This window comes from Hydra vulgaris, chromosome 02 (assembly GCF_038396675.1).
Source record: "Hydra vulgaris chromosome 02, alternate assembly HydraT2T_AEP".
Taxonomy (NCBI): Eukaryota; Metazoa; Cnidaria; class Hydrozoa; order Anthoathecata; family Hydridae; genus Hydra; species Hydra vulgaris.
This window is the reverse complement of record NC_088921.1, coordinates 67,455,866-67,480,180: the sequence shown is the minus strand read 5'-3', so window position 1 is coordinate 67,480,180 and position 24,315 is coordinate 67,455,866. Positions and strand designations below refer to the sequence as shown.

The 24,315-nt window shown below is 25.8% G+C and overlaps 1 protein-coding gene across 1 annotated transcript in view; it reads left to right on the top strand.

Annotated features, from left to right (window-relative positions):
• The first annotated feature begins 4,707 nt into the window (after positions 1-4,707).
• LOC105849888 (voltage-dependent L-type calcium channel subunit alpha-1D) overlaps positions 4,708-24,315 on the top strand; it is a 123,185-nt gene continuing 103,577 nt past the window's right edge. The window contains exons 1-7 of the mRNA XM_065791763.1: positions 4,708-5,686; positions 5,937-6,042; positions 9,576-9,715; positions 15,369-15,475; positions 17,876-18,031; positions 22,553-22,761; positions 23,247-23,356. Of these exons, the coding sequence (XP_065647835.1) occupies positions 5,304-5,686; positions 5,937-6,042; positions 9,576-9,715; positions 15,369-15,475; positions 17,876-18,031; positions 22,553-22,761; positions 23,247-23,356 (1,211 nt within the window). The 5' untranslated portion in view covers positions 4,708-5,303. The remainder of the gene's footprint in view (positions 5,687-5,936; positions 6,043-9,575; positions 9,716-15,368; positions 15,476-17,875; positions 18,032-22,552; positions 22,762-23,246; positions 23,357-24,315) is intronic.

Here is a 24,315-nt window from a genome sequence, read left to right as displayed (position 1 = left end):
CTTATATGCAGTTCAAAATAAAAGTCCTAGTTAAGCGAAGTTTTTTGCCGAAGGGAAATAATACGAGTTAGCGAATAGTCCGACCATTCGCTAACTCGTACTGTACTACTCGTAGGGTACAATTCTTGGGGGAAAATTCGTAAGGTACGACTGAAGCTGATGATTTTACAGTAAGTTGATAGAGAATGTTCAAAGAGAATTGAAACTACCGACTCGGTAAAAGTCCGATTTATCCAGGGCCCGAGTTAACGGGATTCAACTGTATATAAATATAAACGTATAAAATAACTTTTTATATCATCAAATGGAACTATAATGTTTAAATATCTGAATAAACAAGCCTGATTTCTTTTTGTGATGAGGTCACTTCTAATTTAGAACTGGGCAAAATTTGAGCTTAATTGGATAATGTTTAGTTGTAGCAGATTTAAATTTAAGTATATCATTTAGGAGCAAAACCTGAGTTTTTCAATCTTTAGTATACTAATCTCCAGACAACCTCAGATATATATTTTTACTTAATTCTGATTTGAAGAAGCTTTTTTTGTATTAAGAGAGTAGGAAAAATAAGTTTAAGAACCAGGTACGTTATTTGGGGAGGGGTGATGGAAAAGGGAGTGTGGTCACCTCTACTTTAGAATTTTTTTTTCCAGTGCGGTTGCCACAACTTAAGAATTTTTTTATCAGTTAAATCCTTTGTGTTCGGTGAAATATTGCTTCTGTTAAGAGCTAACTCAATAAAACTTGTTTGGTCTAAAGTCCACCAAAAGAATCAGTCCGAGTCTATTGAGAATATTTTTTGACTGATTTAAAATATATTGTAATTATATCATTTTAAACTTTAATAATGATAAATTGAAATTCAAATATAAATTGTGACTTAAACATGTCAAAAAACAAGTCAAAATTTTTAACGTTAAATTAATAAACATAAAGTAAATTCAAATTTTAACAAAAAAGCTGTTATATTTACGATCAAATGTGTGTACAGTATAAAAAAATTTAATGTGTTTACAATTTGTAACTCTTTTAAATCAAAACTAGAAGAAATAGACAATCCGGTAAAAATTTAATGTACAATTTGATTGGTTCTAAGTTAGAGCTGCCATTGTCCCGGTTTTTACGGAGGAGAGCCCAGCGCTAAACTAATTAAAATTAAAACTTTTATCGCGTTCTCCTGCGAAAAGACCGGGACAATAGCAGCCCTATTCTAAGTGCCTTTTTTTCGGTTGCGTAACATATTTCTGTTTTTCGCAACTTGCATAAAGATCTGGAACCTATTTTTATTTTTCTGCAGTCTCACAAAATCATTATAAGACTTTACTCCAGGTTCAGCAGAGTCGTTTACAATAAATTAGAAATCACATTTTTTTGAAGAAAAAAAACTTTTTTCTTCAAAAAATGTGATTTCTTTTTTTTATTTATTTCCATTTTGTAACAAGTTTCTCGAGAAAATTACGATTTATATTTAATATGCTGAAAAAAAACTAGGGAGTCTTCACCAATAAAATCAATCAAATCATTCAAAACCATTTCAGGAAGCATTGGAAATGCGTCCTGAAATGGCTGTGAAAATTTTTTAGTTCGCAGTTACACATCATAGGAGGGTTACAGTTAAGTTATTTTTTAGTTCGCAGTTACACATCATAGGAGGGTTACAGTTAAGTTATTTTTTAGTTCGCAGTTACACATCATAGGAGGGTTACAGTTAAGTTATTTTTTAGTTCGCAGTTACACATCATAGGAGGGTTACAGTTAAGTTATTTTTTAGTTCGCAGTTACACATCATAGGAGGGTTACAGTTAAGTTATTTTTTAGTTCGCAGTTACACATCATAGGAGGGTTACAGTTAAGTTATTTTTTAGTTCGCAGTTACACATCATAGGAGGGTTACAGTTAAGTTATTTTTTAGTTCGCAGTTACACATCATAGGAGGGTTACAGTTAAGTTATTTTTTAGTTCGCAGTTACACATCATAGGAGGGTTAAGATACATTTTGTTTTACAACTCTTTTTTCCGAATATTAAAAAATTGAAATTGAAATTTTTTTTAGTAAATAATTACGAGAAGCAATTGATGACTTAAAAAAAAATCAACCATTGTTTATCCAAGCAAACAAACATTGGAGGAAAAAAAATACTAGTGTCCAAAACATTGGAACAAAAGTCTAACGAATGAAAATAAAAAATGGCATACATCCAAAAATTTAAAATGTCAAAGCTGAGTGTGCTTTGAATGCTTGCCAGATAAATGGTGATTAGTTCTTTGGTACCCAAAAATGAAGAGTGTTAGTACGACAACTTTGTTTACTTTTATTTTGACTCTGTTTATTAAATTCTGTCTACAACTTTTATACCAGAAACAAAAATTCTCGAGGGCGTAGTTATACAAAAAAATATGCCTGAAGCTTTATATCTCAGCTATAAAAAAAATTTTTCCAGAACTATTTTTGATAAAACATTTTAAATTATTATGCTGCATTATCGTAAAAAAAAATTAATTTTAGAAATACTGAAATGCATTAAAAGTACCGAAATGCACCAGTAAATTTGAGAAAAACAAAATTTGCGTATTTTTATAAGCGACACAACGACAAAAGATTTATCTTGAATTATTACGAATTTGCTTTATTTATAAAAAGTTTATATATTTCAGGCAATATTTTTATCCTCGTTTAGAGTCTGGTTTTAAAAAAATATTTGGAATTGTACTTTTTAAATAGTTTTAATTTCAGTAAAACGACTTTTGTGGGGCATATCGGCACCACAATATGATTATATAATTGACTATATTACTACTATTTTGTTTACAGTTTGATAACTTTATTTTTAATCTAAAATATTGTTTTCATTATTTAAAAAATCAATATTAGTAATAAATTCAAAGGAATTGTTATGTTAACTTTGGTTGTCATAGCATATTTTTAGAAAATTCTTTTTTGTTATTCTTATTTCTTAAACCAATGAATTTTAGGAAACTTAAAAAAATCAGTGTTATTTATGATAAGTTTATGCAACTGCAACTTTCATTTGTTTCTTGAATGTTCCTATATGCCCCGCTCTACGCTATTGCCAAACATGTATTTTTTTGGCAGGCATGCAAAACACACTCAGCTTTGACATTTCAAATTTTTGGATGTAAATCATTGTTTATTTTCATTTGTTAGATTTTTGTTCCAATGTTTTGGACACTTTTTTATTTTTTCTCCTATGTTTGTTACGTGGATTGACTTTCAAATGGTTGATTATTTTATTTTTTCTCCTATGTTTGTTACGTGGATTGACTTTCAAATGGTTGATTATTTTTTGTAGCGTTAAAATAAATTTTCCTTTTTTTCTGGTCTTCAGCCAGTTTCAGTATGTTTAACATCTCGGGTAAGTTGAGACATTCTCCTTCAGGTTAGTTAACTCTGGCATTGTTTTGCTTTGTAGTGTTGACATGATCAAATCTTAATTGTTCCTTTAATGCACGTTTTAGAGCAATTCTGTTTTCTTGAATAGCAGATTAATCTGATCGACATATGCATTCGGATTTATCACAACTACTAATTAAGACTAATTAATTGAGACTAGCGTGCGTAGATAAGTTACTATATATTCAGTAGATCGGTATAGTTGATTTAGAGCAGACGAAACTTGGGAACATATAAAACAGAAGTGTGAGCAACTGTGAACAGGTTAAACAAATTTTGGTGTTTGATATATATTTTAAATTTAGATTTGTCAACTTTATTTATGTATCTAGCAAATAAAAAGCCGGTGTTTTTAAATCCTGCAATCCACACTGGTCAACAAAAAAAAACTTTTTTTCTAGTACGAGCAAACAATACGTTTTTCCAATAGCATTTCTCATTTTGATTTCAATTATGCAACTCATTTTTCACCATCTCGTCAAGTTGTAAAGATATTTGGGTTTAAATCTTTAGCATTTGGGTTAAAATCCCTAATATTGTTAAAAAAAAAAAAATTATTCAAAAGTATGTCAACCTGGGTCTCAAAAGAATCGTATTTTCATAGAGATTTTAAAAAACATTATTCGTTCGTATATTCATATTATTGCTGAGAAACATTTTATTAAAATTGTATTAAGCATGGATATAATTAAAACCAAAACTTATGATATTTGTCGGTACGAGGCAGAAATTATTTCGAAATTAAAAGTTATCTGAAATTAAATCTGTTCCATAAAATTCTATTTTATTGACATTTATGATTACGGATTTTACGGATATTATGGATTACGGATTTTACGGATATTACGGATTATCTTTAATTAAATTTCTGATAATTGTTAGTTGTTAATTCATTTAAACCATTTTACTAACATCTTTAGCTTACTTTTTTTTTGAGTTTTGAATTCTCAATTTCAAAATTCCAAATTATTACTTCTACCAAACCTAGCAGAAGTTTTTAAAAGATTGGTCATTAGCTTTCAAAGTTCAAAAATGAAGTCATAGCAGTTTATCAAATAAACTTTTACGCGAACTGTCAAAAAATTGTTTTTTAGTTAACTACCTTGCCAAAAAATTGGCTTAAGGTAGTTAAAACGTAAATAGCTATTTAAAATTCGGTTTAAATGGTTATTTACGTTTCGTTTGTATGAATGGTTCGTTTGTACTTTGCCAAAAGATTTTAAAAATTTAAACATAGATTAAAAATAAAACTTTTGAGAATTGTGTATTTGAGAAATTTTGTAATAACCTGAATTAATTTCAGTTGCGGCAGTTTTGTTTATCATATGGATTTTTTTTTTAATCTGTTAGATTTTTCATTGATTTTTGGTTTGAAATAAAAGTGTAAAAAAATGGATGCTATAAGACTGGTGCGTAGGCCCAGCTAGGTTAAACCTAACGCTAAGAAATATATATTTTTTTGCTTTATCCGTCACAACTGTTACTTTACTTACAAATAATACTTGTAAAGTTTTGTATATTAACGAATATTATAAATTACGGCACAATAAAATTATATAACATACAAGTCATCGGTAGAGCAAGCACCAACCATAGTTACCATTTATAGTAGTTATGAACTTGATTATGTACACAGTATTATTAGCTTGACGCCTAAAATTGTTTTCATAATTTACAGGAATTTAAATTTTTATGCTCTTATTTCTATGTAATCTATGAAGTAATTTTTAAATTTAGCGATAGAGAATTTTAAAAAAGAAAAATTTTTTTTTGTTGATAAAATGGTAAAGTGGTTTACATAAATCAGCTACAATTAAAAATCAGAAAATTTTGTTACTAAACGATATACGCTGGACTTTTGTTGACACTTATTTTGCTTTAAAGTTGAAAAATGGTTGTGATGCAGCATGATGTTTGTGGCTCCGAAACCAAGGAAGTTATTTTGCAGAAGTTTGAATACCTAGATTCAGAAATGAAAGAGTTAAAAAAATTTGGTAAAAAAATAAATGGAAATGAGATAACCACGAAACAAAAACATTTAAAATCATTCAAGAAAATATTCAGTAAGAGTCCCGATTTGGATTTAAATGAAAGCCAGCGTTCTTTCTATAAGACTCATTTTTCTTCAAAACGGAGTAGCAGTATTAAAAAAATGGTCGCCACTTTTCAAATTTCAAATCGAGTGAGAAAACAAAAGAAGGAATATAGTTCACTATTCTTGTTAAGTCCAAAGAATAAAATTCGTTTACTGGCGGCAAAAATTACCAAGGCAAAATATCTTTTCAGATATGTATTTATATATATATATATATATTTATATATATATATATATATATATATATATATATATATATATATATATATATATATATATATATATATATATATATAATATATATATATATATATATATATATATATATATATATATATATATAGATATATATGTAAAACTAACTTCATTAATAAATTTAGTTTTTTAAATTTATTAAAGAAATATTTCTAAAACTTCCTTATCTTATACGTTGTTTGAATACTTTATACTACTCACCATCATAGTTACGTGCGTAATTATGGCCTTGGATGTTCCTCTCCCCAACCAAGACAAATCTGCTATGAACAAATTTTCTGTAAGTAATTTAAATAAATACGTTTCTAATTTTATTTCAAAACAATGTAAAAACATCAAAATTTTTTTGAACCAACATTGTCTTTAATGTTATGTTATAAATTTAATTGAATATGGATTTGTCGGGAAAAACCCGACAAATCACGGACATGTAATTTTGACTTCAAAATTTTGATTTATATCTTAACTTCTAAGTATGGTTAAAGTTTGAAGTCAATTAAGTAAAAATAAAATTCTGAAGTTACCTACAATTTAAAAAAAAGGTTTATTTCTTAACATTTTATCTAAGTTGTACAGTCAAGTAATGTCGGATTGAGCTAATTCAAAAAACAAAATAATATCAACCACCGCCAAAACTAACACATAAATTTATTATTATTTCTAAAATTATTATTATTTTTTTAAATTATTGCTACTTCATTAAATCTGTGAATATTGATATCTTTTAAATCTGGATATTAATCTTGTTTGCTCGGGATTCGCTCGTTTTAAATGGAGTTTAATTTTTCCGGATCGGAATTCTTCCGGAAAACATTATTAAATCTGGGACTGAATAAAGGTGCTAAAATCTATTTTTCCATAAGTTTGCAACATAATAAAAAATATTATAATACTTATTTTGTAAAGGGACAATGCAAATAGATAAAACTATTTAAAAACAAATATATATATATATATATATATATATATATATATACATATATATATATATATACATATATATATATATATATATATATATATATATATATATATATATATATACATACATATATATATATATATATATATATATATATATATATATATATATATATATATATATATATGTATATATATTTATATATATATATATATATATATATATTTATATATATATATATATATATATATATATATATATATATATATATATATATATATATATATATATATATATATATATATATATATATATATATATATATATATAAAAATATATAAATTAGTAGAAAATCACTTAACAAAATTTTTTTCATTTAACACTGTGTTTTATCAATAAAGAATCAAATTTTTCTTATAGGCATAATATACATTTTTCAGATATATTATTATATGCAGGTGCTGTTTTAAGGATGGACCAATTCAGTATAAAATCATCAATATTTTTATCTATTAATTACCATATATATTTTGACAGCCTGGTGTATTTTGAATACTTTTTATTTTTAAAAGATTTCCTATGATTGGAAAGATATTTTTTCCATTCACCCTCTGTCATGCCAATATATTGTTTATCAGATACATTCTTGGAGGAAACAACACATTTATATACCACATTTTTTATAAATTACTTTCACTCATTGGACAATTGTTTTTTTGTTTACAATTACAATTTTCTGTAGTTTTTTCATTTAGGATTTCTTTTTTGTTTAACAAAGCATTATTGTGACCTTTTATAATTCTTTCCATATTTTTTGTGCAACTGTAGCTAACTTTAATTGCATTTCAATTAAATTTTAATGTAGTTTAGTAGAGGGCGAGAAACGCTTATCGACCAATTTTAAAAACACTTTTCCAATGTTAGTGGAAACATTTTTGCTATATAGGGGGTTGAACCAAATTACATTTCTAGTTCTATTTCGCTTTTTTGAATTCTTTTTATCAGGGTCAAATTTTAGTTCAAAGTTTTCAAAACCACTTTTTTTAAGGGCATCTTCAAATATTCATTTAGAGGAATTGAATACATTTTCATTAGAGGAGTTTTGGTTTAGCCTGTTTTAGAATTTGGGGTGGATGATTTGAGTTAATGCTAATATACAATAATTCATCGTTTTGTTTTTTGAAAGGTTTATATGAATTAATTTTATTTTCCGAGAGGTTAAATGTGACATCAAGAAAGTTCACAATTTTTAAATTTATGTTTATTTCGATTTGAAAACCAATATTTAAAAAAATTTTTATAATATCTTTTCTAATTTTATCGAGCTTTGGACCTGATTTTTAACGCATTACTTTTAAATCATCGTCGCAATAAAGGCCTAAATCTTTTATATTGATTATTTTACTTAATAAATCTAAAATGCATAGTCCAACAAATTCACAAATCTCTGCTTCGTCATAACTGCTCATTGTTATATCAAAGCAGTCATGTATCTTTTTCTTTTTCCAAGTTTCCTTATTAAAATAAAGTAAAGTTTTTCTACATTGTTTTATTATATAGATTGTTTCTTCAGGAATAACTGTGGCTTTTTGCAAAATCATTAATGTCAAATTAAATGAATGTACTGTCATTTTTATTTTTAATTATGGAGAACCAATTTATAACATTAGTGGTATTTTTCCATTGTTGCAAATTTAATTTATTTCTAAGAATATTATTAATTTTGTCCAATTTAATTTTGCTTACATGTCCAATCTCATTTTTTGAGGGAACCAATAACCTACGAGGAAGTTTGTTTTGAAAATTTGGTTTATGGTCTTTTAGTGTTACTAAGACTTGGGCAGGGGCAGTTGATTCGATTCTGTTATGAAGTTTTTCTTTTTAGCAATTCTTTATGCTTCTAAATTAATTGCATTTTCCAAATTTTTAGGGCCTTTCTCACAAGAACTAGTAATATTGTTGTGTAAATTTTTTTCATAGTTTTTTGTTGTGAGTTGGTAAATGTTATTTGTTTTATCAGCAAAAACCAAAATTTTAGGGTTTGATTTAATTTTTTTAACATCTAACTTTAATTCTGTTTGAAATTTGTTTTTTATAGAGCGAAACTTTATTGTTTAATTAATTGTAATAGGTCATTTTCAAAATTTTCCAAATCAGGTATAAAAGGTGGGGTATTTTTTGTTTTAAATCCATAATTATCATTATCTTGGTTATTATTAAATACATCATCTGTGTTTAATAATAGTGGCAGCAAATTCCTTAAATGTGTGAAAGTTTACAGTAGTTAAGACATTTGCGACTTCCTGTATTTTAGTTTTTGGTATAACTTGAAGTTTTATTAATTTGATAATTCATTTCTGACAAGTCTTTGTAGATGAAACACAGTGTTAAATGAGAAAAATTTTGTTAAGTGATTTTCTACTAATTTATAATTGCTTTGTTCTTTTAAGAACATTGAGCATTCTACTTTGTGGAATACATTTTAAAATTGTTTATATATATATATATATATATATATATATATATATATATATATATATATATATGTATATATATATATATATATATATATATATATATATATATATATATATATGTATGTATATATATAAAATTGTTTATATATATATAATTGTTTATATATATATAATTGTTTATATATATATATATATATATATATATATATATATATTTGTTTATATATATATATATATATATATATATATATATATATATATATATATATATATATATATATATATATATATATATATATATATATATATATATATATATATATATATATATATATATATATATATATAGGTAGATTGATAGTATATATATACATAATTCTAAATTCTTTAAAGTTGTCAACTTAAATTTATCAGGATGATGCTGAGTATTATCTTATTGCAATTTTTGCATCGGAAGCTCTGCTTAAAATTGTTGCTAATGGTTTTGTTTTGCATCCACATTCATATCTTAGAAGTTTGTGGAATGTTATCGATTTTGTTGTGGTGATTATTAGGTAAATATTTCTTAACTTTTTTTTGTATGGATTTTAATGAGTATAAGTAACAGTTTTTTCAGAAGTAAAGTGGATTGCTAAGTTTATTCAAGTTTTATTTTATTTTTATTTATACTGTTAATTCACCTCATCAAGGCTGAGAATGCCACTTCAGTGGAGGTGGCTACTTATGTGGGGTTATAACCCTCTTCCAACTCTATAACTATGAAACACAAACCTTGATAAACAAGGCTGCTGCGCGGAGAAACAAGTTGAGCACGGTGCTACCAGAGATATCATGGGGATCAAACTCAGAACCTCTTGCTTATGAAGCAAGTGCTCTACCACTACACCACTGCCGCATATGTTAAAGGAACACGTTAAAATGCCAAAGCAAAATTTTTATTTAGACTAAGATTCGTTAGTCTAGATAATCATTATTCTAATCATTTATGGAGAAAAGATCAAAATTGAGCACACACAAAAATCAGTACAAGACAAATTTACAACTTCCGTGCGTGGCTTCCATGTATGACCATACATGATCTGATATATTGAGTACGACCAAAAGCAGTGGTATTTTTGTTTGGAAAATAATTTTAGTTTCAGTTTTTATTCAGTTTAGAGGCAAAGTTTTTAGTTCTAGTTTTTATTCAATTCATGTTAAAATAATTTTAATTCTAGTTTTTATTTAGTTCAAATATGGTTTGTCGTACAAATTTTTAATCTCATCTAATTATAGTTTAATATAATTTATAAATAACATAGGCAAATATAATTAAAAGAGTAGTGCTATACAAACAGAAAAATGAGAAAACTTAATTAAATGTAACATTATACACACAAGGCCATGGCTAGACATTCAGAGTCCCGCCCACCACCCTTCATAAAAAACACAACAACAACCTGTCCTTATGGCTCTAAAACTTAAAAAAACTTCTTAAAAAAATTATAAGGTATATCTAAAAAAAAAAAAACTTCTCAAATTTGGTAACAATAAAAACTAATGAATAGTTATTGTATTGACTTTAATAATTACTCATATATTTTGCAAATAAATGATGTAATGATTATATGATTATCATCTAGACTAGATGAGAATTTAGTTTCAAGAAAACTCGCATTTCCAATGATGCTGACATTCGATTTATCCATCCATTTGTGAGCAAGTCACAGATTGAAAAAAATCTTTCAACATGTGATTGAGTTGCAGAAGCTGTAATAAGGTCTTCAGCTTAAGGTGCAATATGTGGGTAAACAGCACATCTCATCTTCCAGAAATTTAAAGCATTTTGGCACATATTTCCTTATTTCAATAAAATATTCGTTGAGTTCATTTTGTGCTTCATTACCTGGAATAATCTTTATTTTATCTACTTGCTGTTTTGCCACTAAAAATTTCCATTTTGTTAATGCATTCATTTCTGGAGCAATCTCAGCAGAAATAGTAGATGCACTTGCTGAAGGTAAATTTTGTTGCATCGATTTTTTAGCCTCTGACAAAATGTATGTCTTTGCACTTTCTCTAATTTGTGTATGCTCATTATCTAAAACAGCTATTGCACATGTGGGGTCAAGAAGACATGTGGCACTTGGCAGTGGATTAAAATTAGGATCGTTTGGTTGCAAAAGAACAGCAAAACAACAACGTAGATCTGCAAGCATTTTACTTTTTCAACTATCAAGTCAACTTGTTCCCACTCTTCACTATTTGTCATACTCTCATGATCTTCCAGATCTGTTATCTGCTCTTCATTAACCTCATTTTCTAATTCAATAAGTATATCACGTTCAGCTAGAGCTTTCATTCTCGACAACTTTATGCCATTGACCATTTTTGCTCCATTGTTCGAAATAACAAGCAACATTTTTCCTCTGGAAATATTCCAATACCTTAGGCATTATTTTAAACAATAAACAATTTGTTCACCTGTATGTGGATGTTTCACAAGATACAAATTAAGCAGAGCATGTGTTGTTTTTTGGATTTAAAGTGAAAAAAACAAACCGAAATTCCTAAAAAGGATGCAGTAATACCTTTTTTAGTCCACCCATCAAGGTATATTGTGAAGAGCCTGCCTTCAGAGTTCATAAAGTTTTCTCATTAAAACAGTAAGTTCTTTATTAAGTAGGCTAGTAACTTAAGGCAGAAGCAGGCATTGAAAGTTTAGAATCCACTTACATTATCCACCAATGTTACTGGATTACATGATGCAGTTATCATTTGAATAAGCGAGTTTAATCAAATTTTATGCTTGTGTGAATTAGTAGGCCATGCAATATTCTTATGATTAATGCATTGAAACAAGGTTTGGTTCTGATTTGAGGACGATTCTAATAGAGTGGGCCCACTTTCATCCTCTGCTTTTCTCTCTATCCCTGTATGCTTTTTTTTCTCTTCCAGCTCAACGTGTACAGACTTATGGTTTCTTGCTAAATGAAACTAGAAAAAAATAAACATATTTGTATAATTTTTTGTTTGTATATTTATAGTTTATTTATCTATCTATTTATCAACTTATGCATAAATAAGTTCGTATATGTTATTGAATATTTACTCTAAATAATAAAAATGAGTTGTTTGTTTCAAAAGAAAAACAATTCCTCTAACAGATAAACTAACCTTAAGATTTGTTGAATAATTTCCACACAACTTTGTATTGCATATTTTTTCACCATCTAGTAAGACTAAACATACTGATTTGTTGGATAACGCATCGTAATTAAACCAATTCCATACTGAACTATTCCTTTTCCTTCCAGCACAAAGTTTACTTAAACTCATGGCGTATTTGTTTTTGGCTTTCAATTTGATTTTTTTTAGTTCGAATAAATATATTCGAACTATATGATAGCTAAACTTATTTGAATTTAATTGAATAAAATTTAATTAAGTTCAAATAATATATCATTATAATGTAACAATTATATATATCAAATAATTCAATTCGTTTCAAAACTAGAACTAATATATAAAATATTAATTTGAAAAAAAACAGTATACTGGTAAAACTTATATTTTCCAAGTAATAAAATTAATTTATTTCTTGGAAAATATAAGTTAACTCAAATTTGCATTTTTCTTTTCTGTGCATGATTCTGTTTCAAACTTATTTCATTCTTTGACACTAATATATATCATTATTTGTTTGTCAGTTTTATTATTATAAAAAATATACAAAACATATACAAGTTTCTTTGCGTAATTTTTTGGAAATGGCCAATATGTAGAGAATAATAATTGTTACTTGTAGAGAAACCATTGCAATCCGTATATATGCATAATTATAAGCATAAGTATTGTATTTAGTAAGTGACCGGGGTTTATATTTGACTGGGGCTTGGGCTGGGTTTGATAAAATATAGCCAGGGCCGGGTTTGTGACCGGGGCTGCATAAACACATGTACATATTAAAGTATATTTTCAAATTGCATTTTTAGATGTTCTTATCAATAAGTCTGTTTCGCTTTCCACATCAGTTTATCACAAAAAACATATATGGGTCTTTTACAAAAAATTTCCAGTTTTGTTCCCTATTGTTATAAAATTAGTCTTATACGTTGTTTGATTGATAGAAAAATCAACAACACATAGCTAGATTTGATAAGGACATTAAAAATCTATCTATTGTTTTGAGAAATAACCAATATCCACCAAAGATAGTTAACACTGAAATTAAATTATTTGTTGATAAAAAGTTAATCCTAATATAAGATATTATAAACTTCTATTTATAGGATTTTATTCAAATGTTACTAAATCTAAAGTTAATAAAATCATTTAAAAATATTGTAAAGATGTCATAGTTAATTCAATTTTCACTACCAACAAATTGCAAAACAGTTTATGTATAAAAGATCCACTTTCTAAGCTGCTCAAATCCAATGTTGTTTACAAATTTTCTTTTGCTGGATGTAATGCCAGTTATATTAAACAAATCTCCAGACACTTAACAATAAGGATTCATAAACATCTTACAAGTGACAAACAATCTAAGGTTCTCATGCATTTAATTTCATCTGTTAATTGTAAAAATCTAAGTAACTATAATTGTTTTTTTAAATTTTGGATACTACTTCTAACAAAAACAAATTGAAAATTAAAGAAGCATTCCATATTAAATGGGAAAACCCATCTTTAAATAAACAAACTGTTCATTATAATTAAATTTCTCAATCTAGTTTGTTTTATTTACTTATTATTTTTTATGCTATTCACGGTATTATAATTTGTATTATAATTTTTATTGGTTTGTAACAATTCTATTTGTCTGTTAATATTTCTCTGTAATGTCTTCAAATTTTGATTTTATATTTATATTCAGAGTTTTAAATTGTAATTTTATCTTTTGAAAATGTCAAAATTAAAAAATATTGTGTTTTTCTTAAAAATATATTCACATAATTATAATCGAATAATGTTATTATCAACATTTTTTTCGAATTATTATCAACATTCTATTATTAAAACTAATTTAAAAAGGTTTTCTTTTAGGTATTTTTTTCAAATTTTTTCTTGATTATAACTTTTTCCCCCTTTTTTTTTTTTCAATTGAAGAAACCCCAGGCCCCAGTATCAAAATTGTGATTACTGCTCTGTATATATATATATATATATATATATATATATATATATATATATATATATATATATATATATATATATATATATATATATATATATATATATATATATATATATATATTATATATATATATATACATATATATATATATATATATATTATATATATATATATATATGTATTATATATATATATATATATATTATATATATATATTATATATATATATATATATTATATATATGTTATATATATATATATATTATATATATATATATATATATGCATATATATATATATATATATATATATATATAAATATATATATATATATATATATATATATATATATATATATATATATATATATATATATATATATATATATATATATATATATATATATATATATATATATATAAAGGTCTCGGCAGGAAGCGAGAGCTTTATCTCTTGTCCACACTCCCCTAAAATGTTTTACGGGAGCAATTTACAGCTCTTGCAAAAGTTTTTTTTCTCTCTAAAGTATAGTTATCATTGTAACTAAAATGAAAAATGCATACTCAAAATTGAATCAGACAATAAACAGGCACGGCTTTTGCAAAAAAAATGTTTATGTCTAAAAAATTTTTTGTTATGCATATATTACTGTAACATTAAAGTTGCAAACATATGCTTGTAACAAGTATAAAACCAAATTTTGTATTTAAAAAGCAGTTTAGAGGAGCAGCTCGCATGGCTCGCCGTGTTTGTTTTAGGAGAGCTTTTCTCCACTCTGATACTCATATATATATACAGGGACTTTTCTAGGAAAAAGTTTCTGCAATCTTGAATTGTGTCTAATAATTAATATTATTAACAATGTCACTTAAACAATATATATATATATATATATATTATATATATATATATATATATATATATATATATATATATATATATATGTATATATATTACATTTTATGAAATATAATTAAAAGTTTATGCAAAATATTGTTCAAACAAATAAAATGCAATAATATTTCCAGTTTTCATAATTTTCTATTTTTAATTCATTAACAGATAATAAATTACTTTTTATTCTTTAGTATTGCTACATTGCCTCAAGTAATGCCAAATTCTAATCAAGTGAATGTAAAATCGCTTAGGGCTGTTCGAGTACTGCGTCCTCTCAAGTTTATTACAGGAGTTCCAAGTAATTTTTGATAAAAAATATAATTAAGTTACTTTAGTATTACTTATTTACTTTGTTGTTACTTAGTTACATTGTTGTTACTTGATTACTTTGTTGTAACTTTTTTTTTGTTTGTCAATTTTTTTTATTTCGCCAAGACCAAGGGAGAAGTCAAATTATCGCTTGACAAATTATAAATACATTTCCTAACAAATAAAAAAATAAAAATTGCAGTCGATGATGGAAATTTTAATTTTCAACTGAAGGATTGGTATCAGCATTCCTGTACAGAACTGAAAGTTGTTTATGTTGATTGTACATTAATAGAAGTGTTAAAGAGCCTCTTTTTATTATGTTACAACCTTTACTCAGCTTAAAGCTAGGATTAGCTACATCATAGCTGCTTCATAGCTTGGAATTGTGAAGTTGAGTAAAGTATTTATTTGATTTGTTTTAGTTGTCAGAAATATATATATCTCCACAAGATCAAAGGAACTGTCAAAATGTCAAGAAATGCTTGCTATACCTTGATTAGTGACTAACACTACATTAGTTCTAAGCAAACATTGTTTTGTTTTGTTACTTTGTTGTTACTTAGTTCTTATTTAGCTACATTGTTATTAATCATTATTGCTTTTTATCATTAACAAACTTTATTGTTACATATTAATTAGTTACATTATTAATAATCTTGTTACTTTTTATCATTAAAAAGCTTATATTGCTTTTTATAAATATATACTTTTTTCAGTCAATTTTTTTATTTATTAGAATGTTGTAGTAATGTTTCAAACTTATCTCTTTAAATTCATATTTTCAAACTCATGTTTTCATACAAATTCAATTTTATTTTGTCACAACATGCTGACAATAAAACTCTGAAAACTACTTATTTCGTTCATGCTGACAATAAAACTCTGAAAACTACTTATTTCGTTCATGCTGACAATAACACTCTGAAAACTACTTATTTCGTTCATGCTGACAATAACACTCTGAAAACTACTTATTTCGTTCATGCTGACAATAACACTCTGAAAACTACTTATTTCGTTCATGCTGACAATAAAACTCTGAAAACTATTTATTTTGTTCATGCTGACAATAAAACTCTGAAAACTACTTATTTCGTTCATGCTGACAATAACACTCTGAAAACTACTTGTTTTTGTAAATATTTTGTAAATAAGTAGTTTTTACTCAATTTAAAAAAAATGCTTATTTAAAAAATATTAGTAAAAAACAAAAATTGATAAAAATGTTTAAAAACTTTATATGGAATGTAATCCAAATTGATTTTGAAATAATTTTTATTTTTGCATTGTTTTTTTTTTTCAACACCACAAAGTGCACTAAATTGAATCTTTTAAGCACTAAACTATTGGAATGAACTGAGGTGGGATATCCTGCATCAACAAGTCTAGTTTTTCCAATATAAGCTTGGAGTTAGCTCCATCCCAACTAGATCTTAAACACAGTTATTAATCTCTTTAAATAATTTTTAAAAAAATGCACAGATTATTATTCACTTCAAATAATGAGAATATCCTTGTCTTGATATCCATGTATCTTGCTATCCATACCTTCATATCCATGTCTTTAAATAGAATTCCTGGAACACTAAGGTCCAAAGTTTTTCCAAAACTCTAAAATCTAATCTCCTAATTCATTTACACCACCCATTAGAAGAAGAAGTTCTGGTGGAAGATTTGATGTTGAATTTGAACATCTGAATTAACATCAAGACAAATAAGCCAAAAATATTAAAGCATTAAATAATTTTGACTGGTTAATAAAATAATGTTAATTGGTTGATAAAATAATGTTGATTGTTATTATTTAACATATTCCTTTTGTGAATAACATTATTATGATATTTTGTTTTATTCATGTTTGCAACATTTGTGGTATATCTGTTAATCTTTCTGTTGTAATTTTCTGGTATATCTGTTACAATTGCCAAAAATTGAACTTTTTGAACACTGGAATCCAGATATTAATTTTTGAAAGTGGGCGTCTCTTTTTCATCAATATGAAAGACATTAACACATATCTTCATAAACCCACCTCCAGAATCCATTGACAATCACACTAAAGTTTTATAAAGATCAAGTCCTCTGTTACTAGTTATCAACTTAACAAAATCAGATGTGTCTTTCACTATAACAACATATCTCTCAACCAAACAACCACCTGGTTCCTCAAACAAAATTTGTAGAACATCATAATTGGTCTCCAGATTTTATTTGTAGTTCTTTCATTCTTCCAAATATATTGTTTTCAAAACTTCATTTAGCACACTGGTACCAGTCTTTTTATCAAAGATAAAGTTTTTTTTTTTAAATTCTGTGTCAATAGAAAAAAAACACATCTGGAAAGTGTAATAAACAGAAAATTAATTTTTGTTGAATTTGTCTTTAGGTTTGCATATTATCATGACTTCAATTATGAAAGCTGTTGCTCCTCTCTTGCAAGTCTTGTATCTTCTCAGTTTTGTAATTGGAATATATGCTATTATAGGCTTAGAGTTTATGGTTGAGCGATTTCACTACACATGTAAAAGTGAAATAGAACAATGTAAGAGCTAAAGTTTTGTTTATAATAGTTTGTTTTTAATAATTGTTAATAATTTATAATTTTATAAACAGCTGTTGTATTTCCTTATAAACTTTGATATAAGTTTGGTTTATGGCTTCGATATAAGTTTATAGTATATGATAGAAGGGGATATGAATACAATCCCTCAAACAAGTTTATTTGTAAAACTCACATGTGACTCCTTAAATTAATCTAAGATAAGCTTTAAAATCTTTAATATAAATAAAATTTCATAAAATCTTTAGAAAAGTAAAAAAATATATAATAAACTGTATAAGTTTAATCTTACAACCTTATGTTACAATAACATGCAATACTAATGTTTTAGCTACATGCATTGATATTTATGTACCATAACATAAATATCAATGCATATATACATATATTTTTGTGACTGTGTGTAATTGTGTGTGTATGTTTGTGTGTGTTTGCATGTATATTTTAAACTTTTTCCAGCTTTGGTTTGTTAAGGCAATCTTTTTTTTTCATAATTATTCTTTTTTTTTCAAACTACCACATTCTGAGCAACCACTTTGTTGTTAAGGTGATGTTAGAGCAAGTTCTTTTTCTGACATAATTAGAGATTGCAGAAGGCCTTATTCAGCTCAGCAAACCATTTTGAACCATATTTAGATATATTCAAGATGGGTGCCACATAAATTATGTCAAAAGAATTTGGATATATATCACATCTTGCTTATATAATTGAATTGTATATGAACAAAATCAAGCTTTTTTTTGAACCAGATAATAACTGGGAAAGAAAAATGGATTGCCTATGACAATATTGTGAAAAAATAGCATATTGTGAACCTGTAAAACCTAGCCCTCCCACCTCTAAACTAAATTTGTATCTGAACAATAGAATGCTGTGTAAATGGTGGGACATTAGAGGACCAGTACATTTTAAACTTTTAAAACCAAACATAAAGCTCAATTCAGAGAGGTATCTGCAGTAACAGGATAATTTAATGATGGCAGTTAAAAGAATGATGCTGCAATATTTAATTGGAAGGACATCATACTGAATTAGGGATATGTCAAAAAAATGCAGAACTAGGCAGGTAAATTCTCCACCATACTTCCCTGACATAACACCCTCTGACAATCATTTGTTTTTGTTCTTACAAAATTTTTTGACTGACAAAAAATTCAAAAGTAAAGAAAATATCAAACAACCACTGGATCAATTTTTCACATCAAAAGATAAAGTAATTTTTTAAAAAGGGATATATAAATTGCCTTTATGCTGGCACAAAATCATAAGTAATAATGGCAATTATACAATTTAATAAAGTTAATTGGCAGTAAAAAAAATTTCTTTTTTGCTTTATTCCTAATATTAATGTGTGTGTGTGTATATATATATATATATATATATATATATATATATATATATATATATATATATATATATATATATATATATATATATAATTTAAAAAAAAAAGTAGTAGTAGAAAAAACATTAACAAAAATTTTTTTTCATTTAACACTGTGTTTCATCAATAAAGACTCATCAGAAATGAATGATCAAATTAATAAAACTTCCATTTATACCAAAAATTAAATTACAGGAAGTCGAAAATGTCTTAACTACTGTATATTTTCACACATTTGTGGAATTTGCTGACACTTTTATAAAAAGAACTCTTAAGAAATGATTGCTTATGCTTTTTAAAAAAAATGTTTTTAAAAGGGGGGTTTAATGTAACAATTGTTTGAGCTCATTTATTTGTATAGTTTTTTAGGAAAAATTTATTTTCGCGCCTGCATTTAGAAATTAATTCTGACTTTCTGTTTAATAAACGTTCTTGGTTTGTATGTGTAATTATTTCAAATTTTTCTTGTAGACATAGTATGTAGGCATTTTTGGAAATATTCTTATATGCAGGCGCTGTTTTAAGGATGGACCAATTCACTATGAAATTATCAATATTTTTATCCTTTAATTCCCATATATACTTTGACAGCCTGCTGTCTTTTGAATACTTTTTATTTTTAAAAGATTGCTTATGATTGGCAAAACATTTTTTCTGAAAACGTTTGAAAAAAACGTTTAGAAAAAATGGAAATGGAAAAAACGTTTTGCCAATCATGAACCATTTCCAAACTTTTTTTTTTATGTAAAAATTGTTTAAAGTATCTTTAAATGATGTATTCTTTGTTTTATAATGATTTTCTACAAGGGTTGGCATTTAACCCACCCAATAAGAGCCAATAAAACCTGCCTTGAACAAACTCAATAAAACGTGGGTAATCTGGTGTTTTTTTGAGATATTTTATAGTTTTATGAATAACCAACATTTCTGAAAGCATATTATAGTAGGTAGCTAATAAGGGAAATTTTTGGACAAAAGTATTTTTAATAAAAAATATTTTTACTATGATAAATTTGGAAACCAAACAAATTAAAAGATCATTCAATAAGATTTTTTAGAATAAATACACTTTTGTACAGTGTTATTAGGTTTTTAAAAGATATAATTTTATGAACTATTATAACCAACGTAAACATATTACAGTAGCTAGTTATAAAGGAAAAGTTTCTATTCAAACACAATATTATTTTTAATATAAACTATTTTCACAAAGAGAATTATGGAAAACAAATAAGTTAAAAGATCATCAAAAGATTATTTAGAATAAATACACTTTGATAAGAATAATTACATTTTTGACCTATTTTTTTACAAAACCAACTATATATTTTGATACTTATAAAAATATTTCCACACAGAATCAGACATGGTTAAAATGGTGTTTTTGCGATTAAATTTTAACACTTTGATTACAACAATGTTTTTCTAAATTATATATTATTATAAAGAAATTAGTTTTTGGACAGAAAAAAAAAGTAAATTAAACTTCCTTGGCCACTTGATCTAACTAAATTGAAATTGTGTGAAGACTACTGAATGTCATTTGAGAATAGGGTTGCCGACTCCTTTTTTATCCTTTATCCTCTGTCTAGCAGGCAAAGTTAAAAATATTAAAAATCTCTGGCTTTTTTAATAGTTTAAGTTTTGAATTTTTTCCTAAGTTTTTTTTTTTGGTACATATATTTCGATATTTAAACTTAGCTATTCTGTATTAATTTAAGCTAAACTGTATTATTTTTAAATTCTTTTGATGTTCTATTTCTTAATTAAAAGGTCATTTCTTTTTATAACTCTGTGCACTTTGCTTTTCCAGTTGGCTTGCAAAGTTTATTTTGCCTTAATGTCCATTTATTCATTTGTCAAACAGTTTTTTTGACAAACAAAAATTCAAACAATAAAAGTGAAAACATAATTTCATTCTATTTGAAACTGTTCTCAAAGTTTTTTCGGGTTTTTTTGTTGTTCTATATAGCAGCAAAAGAATTTAAAATTTAAAAAAAAGTATATATCTATTCTTTTTTAATTGAAACGTTTTCAGCACATTTTGCCATTGTCAGTTTTTTCTTATACTCTTAAAGCAACAACAGCACTTAAATTGAATTGCAACTTTCTATACAAAAATGAATTCAATTACTACAAAGAGGAAATGCAAATTCTCAAGCACTATGAAAAATAAATATTCATGCTTTGCTAAAAGTTGAGAATGAGCAAAGTGTTCATCGCCAAACATCACCAAAGTAGCTACTGACTTAGAGCCACCATGTTAACAGCCATGAAAACTTAATCAAAGTATCAGAATAAGTCCTTTATTTAACCTAAAACTCAAAGATATTGCAGAAAGCCCATGCAGCTGAAACAACTTTGGCATTTCATAAAGCATTTTCTTATAACATAAACCGGTATTATACTATGTTGTTTATTCTCATCCAGTGTCAGTACTGTAATAAGGGAGTCGTATTCTTGCCCCCTGCCCCCGCGATAAAAAAGGCTGTTAGTTTTCCAAAATCTTAAAAACCCTTCCTTTATAAGGTATTACTATAATTAAGTACGTCTTCCTTTAACCTCTTTTTGGCTTTTTTATGTCCTCCTTAAGTGTCCATGAATCTGGTAACCCCATTTGAGAAATATACTTGGAACCGAATGTTAAATAGAACCAAACGTCATTTAAGAATGATAATTAGAATCAAGTCATTTGAGATTTCTTGAATGATAATTTAAAATTTAAATTCGAAATTTTTTTTTCTAAACAACCCTAATGTGTAATTAGCATATAGTAATTATGGTTTGTGTAATTATGGTAATTATATATGTAAAATTTCTCTAAAAAGCAATGTTATTTGTATTTTTTTAAATTTTAGACATTTTTGGACCTCAGAACTGCTTGGTTTATTTTGACACCTTCTATTACATTTTGATTTGTTATATATTGCTTTATTATAACAATTGGTTTAAAATAAATTTTGGTATTATATACAAACTAAATCTAAAGCTTAATTGTTATTTTATTTTAATCAAACTTTAGGTCATATTTAAAAGTTAAAAAACTCCTATAAATTTCAAAGTTTTGATAAGGTGTATATTTTTAAAATCAAATAGTAAACAAATCTTTTTTTTTTAGTAGTGAGTAAACCTGGCAAACCTTGTGATAGAGAATATAAAAAATTATTTTTTGTGCATGGTTTCAAGTGTCCCAACGATGAAAAGTGTTTAAAAGGTGATCCAAATGAAATTAACCATGGAATTACAACTTTTGACAACATCTTTTTTGCCATTATTACAGTTTTTCAATGTGTCACAACTGAAGGATGGTCAGATATCATGTATTATGTATGTGATACCTTTTTTTTTTAAATATTTTACGTTATATATTGTTTATTAATAAATATTATATTTATTAATAAACCTGAAATTAAACCTAAAAAGTGTCTAGAATTAAAAGATTTAAAAAAAGAAAAAAAAAAAAAAAGTAATTTTCGATTGAAGTTATGGACAAAAAAATAAATCTTAAAGCAACCCACAAGTTACAAGTTTTATTTTAACAAATATAAAATTAATAAACTTAATATAACCTTTTTTAGAATTTAAAAATCTTTTAGCAAATTTTTTTAAGTTTAGCATCTTTAAAAATTTACAATTTATGTTGATGGACTTTTAATATTTCATGTAATGTCTTTGATAAAAGGTATAAAATTAGAATTTTACCTTTAATTTAAAATTATTTGTAAGATTTTTAAAAATAATTATGATTTCAAAGATTAAACTTTTTCAGTTTGTTTAAAAAATTTCATTTATCATATAAATTATTTTTTCAGACATTTAGCACAGTGGATGAATTTGGTTATATCTGGTCATTTTATTATGTTTCATTGGTTATGCTGGGTTCATTTATAATGTTAAATTTGGTTCTTGGTGTGCTTAATGGGTAAAACTTTTTATATTATAGTTTCTTTTATATTATAACATGGTTCTTACTTATGTTTTTCAAAAGCATATTCAATAACAAACCTTTTGCCACACAAATAAAATCCTCTTGGCCACTACTGTCTTTATGAGTTGAAATAATGAAAAACTTTAAGGGGGATATTGAAAGATATTCCATCATTTCAAGTTAAGCTGATGCGTCAAGCCTTTTTTTAAATAAAAAATGCTTGACGCATCAGCTTAACTTGAATTTGATGTCATAAAGTTCTCTTTATTATTACTTTTTTTAAGAACTTTTATAAACTACTGCAATATAAAAAATTTACTGCAAAACAAGTTCAATTGAAAAATTAACTCTATTATGTAAATATATAATGGAATTTATTTTTTTAATATTAAATATTAAATATCACACATTTTTTTTATATTTAATATAAACTAATTTCTTTCTTTTTTTAACATTTATATAAATGAACTAAAATATAAAAATAATTATAAACTACTACATTATCACTATAAACTATTATATTATAAAAAGTTATAATCAATTACAGAATAAGGTTATTAAATATGTTATGAAAAACATAGTTTAAAATAAATTTTTAACTTATTTTTAAATTCAGTCAACTAGTTGATTTTCCTAATTTCTAATGGTAGATCATTGTAGACTCTTGCGCTAGAGTAATAGAAAGAACTTTTAGCAAATTCAAGTCGGTTTTTTGGAATTTTAATTAGGTTGCTGTTATTTCTTGTTGCTTTTGAATGGTTGACAACTTCAAATAGTTAGTAAAGTTTGAGGATGATAGCCCAAGAATGCATTGCTTCATTAATAGACAAGATACAATGATAATTTGCAACAATAGTGATTTTGTGTTCACTTTGTGCTTGATGTATGCATTTATTATACGAGATGCACGTGTATACAAAGAGTCTAGCTTATCTGTTTTTGATTTTGGTTGG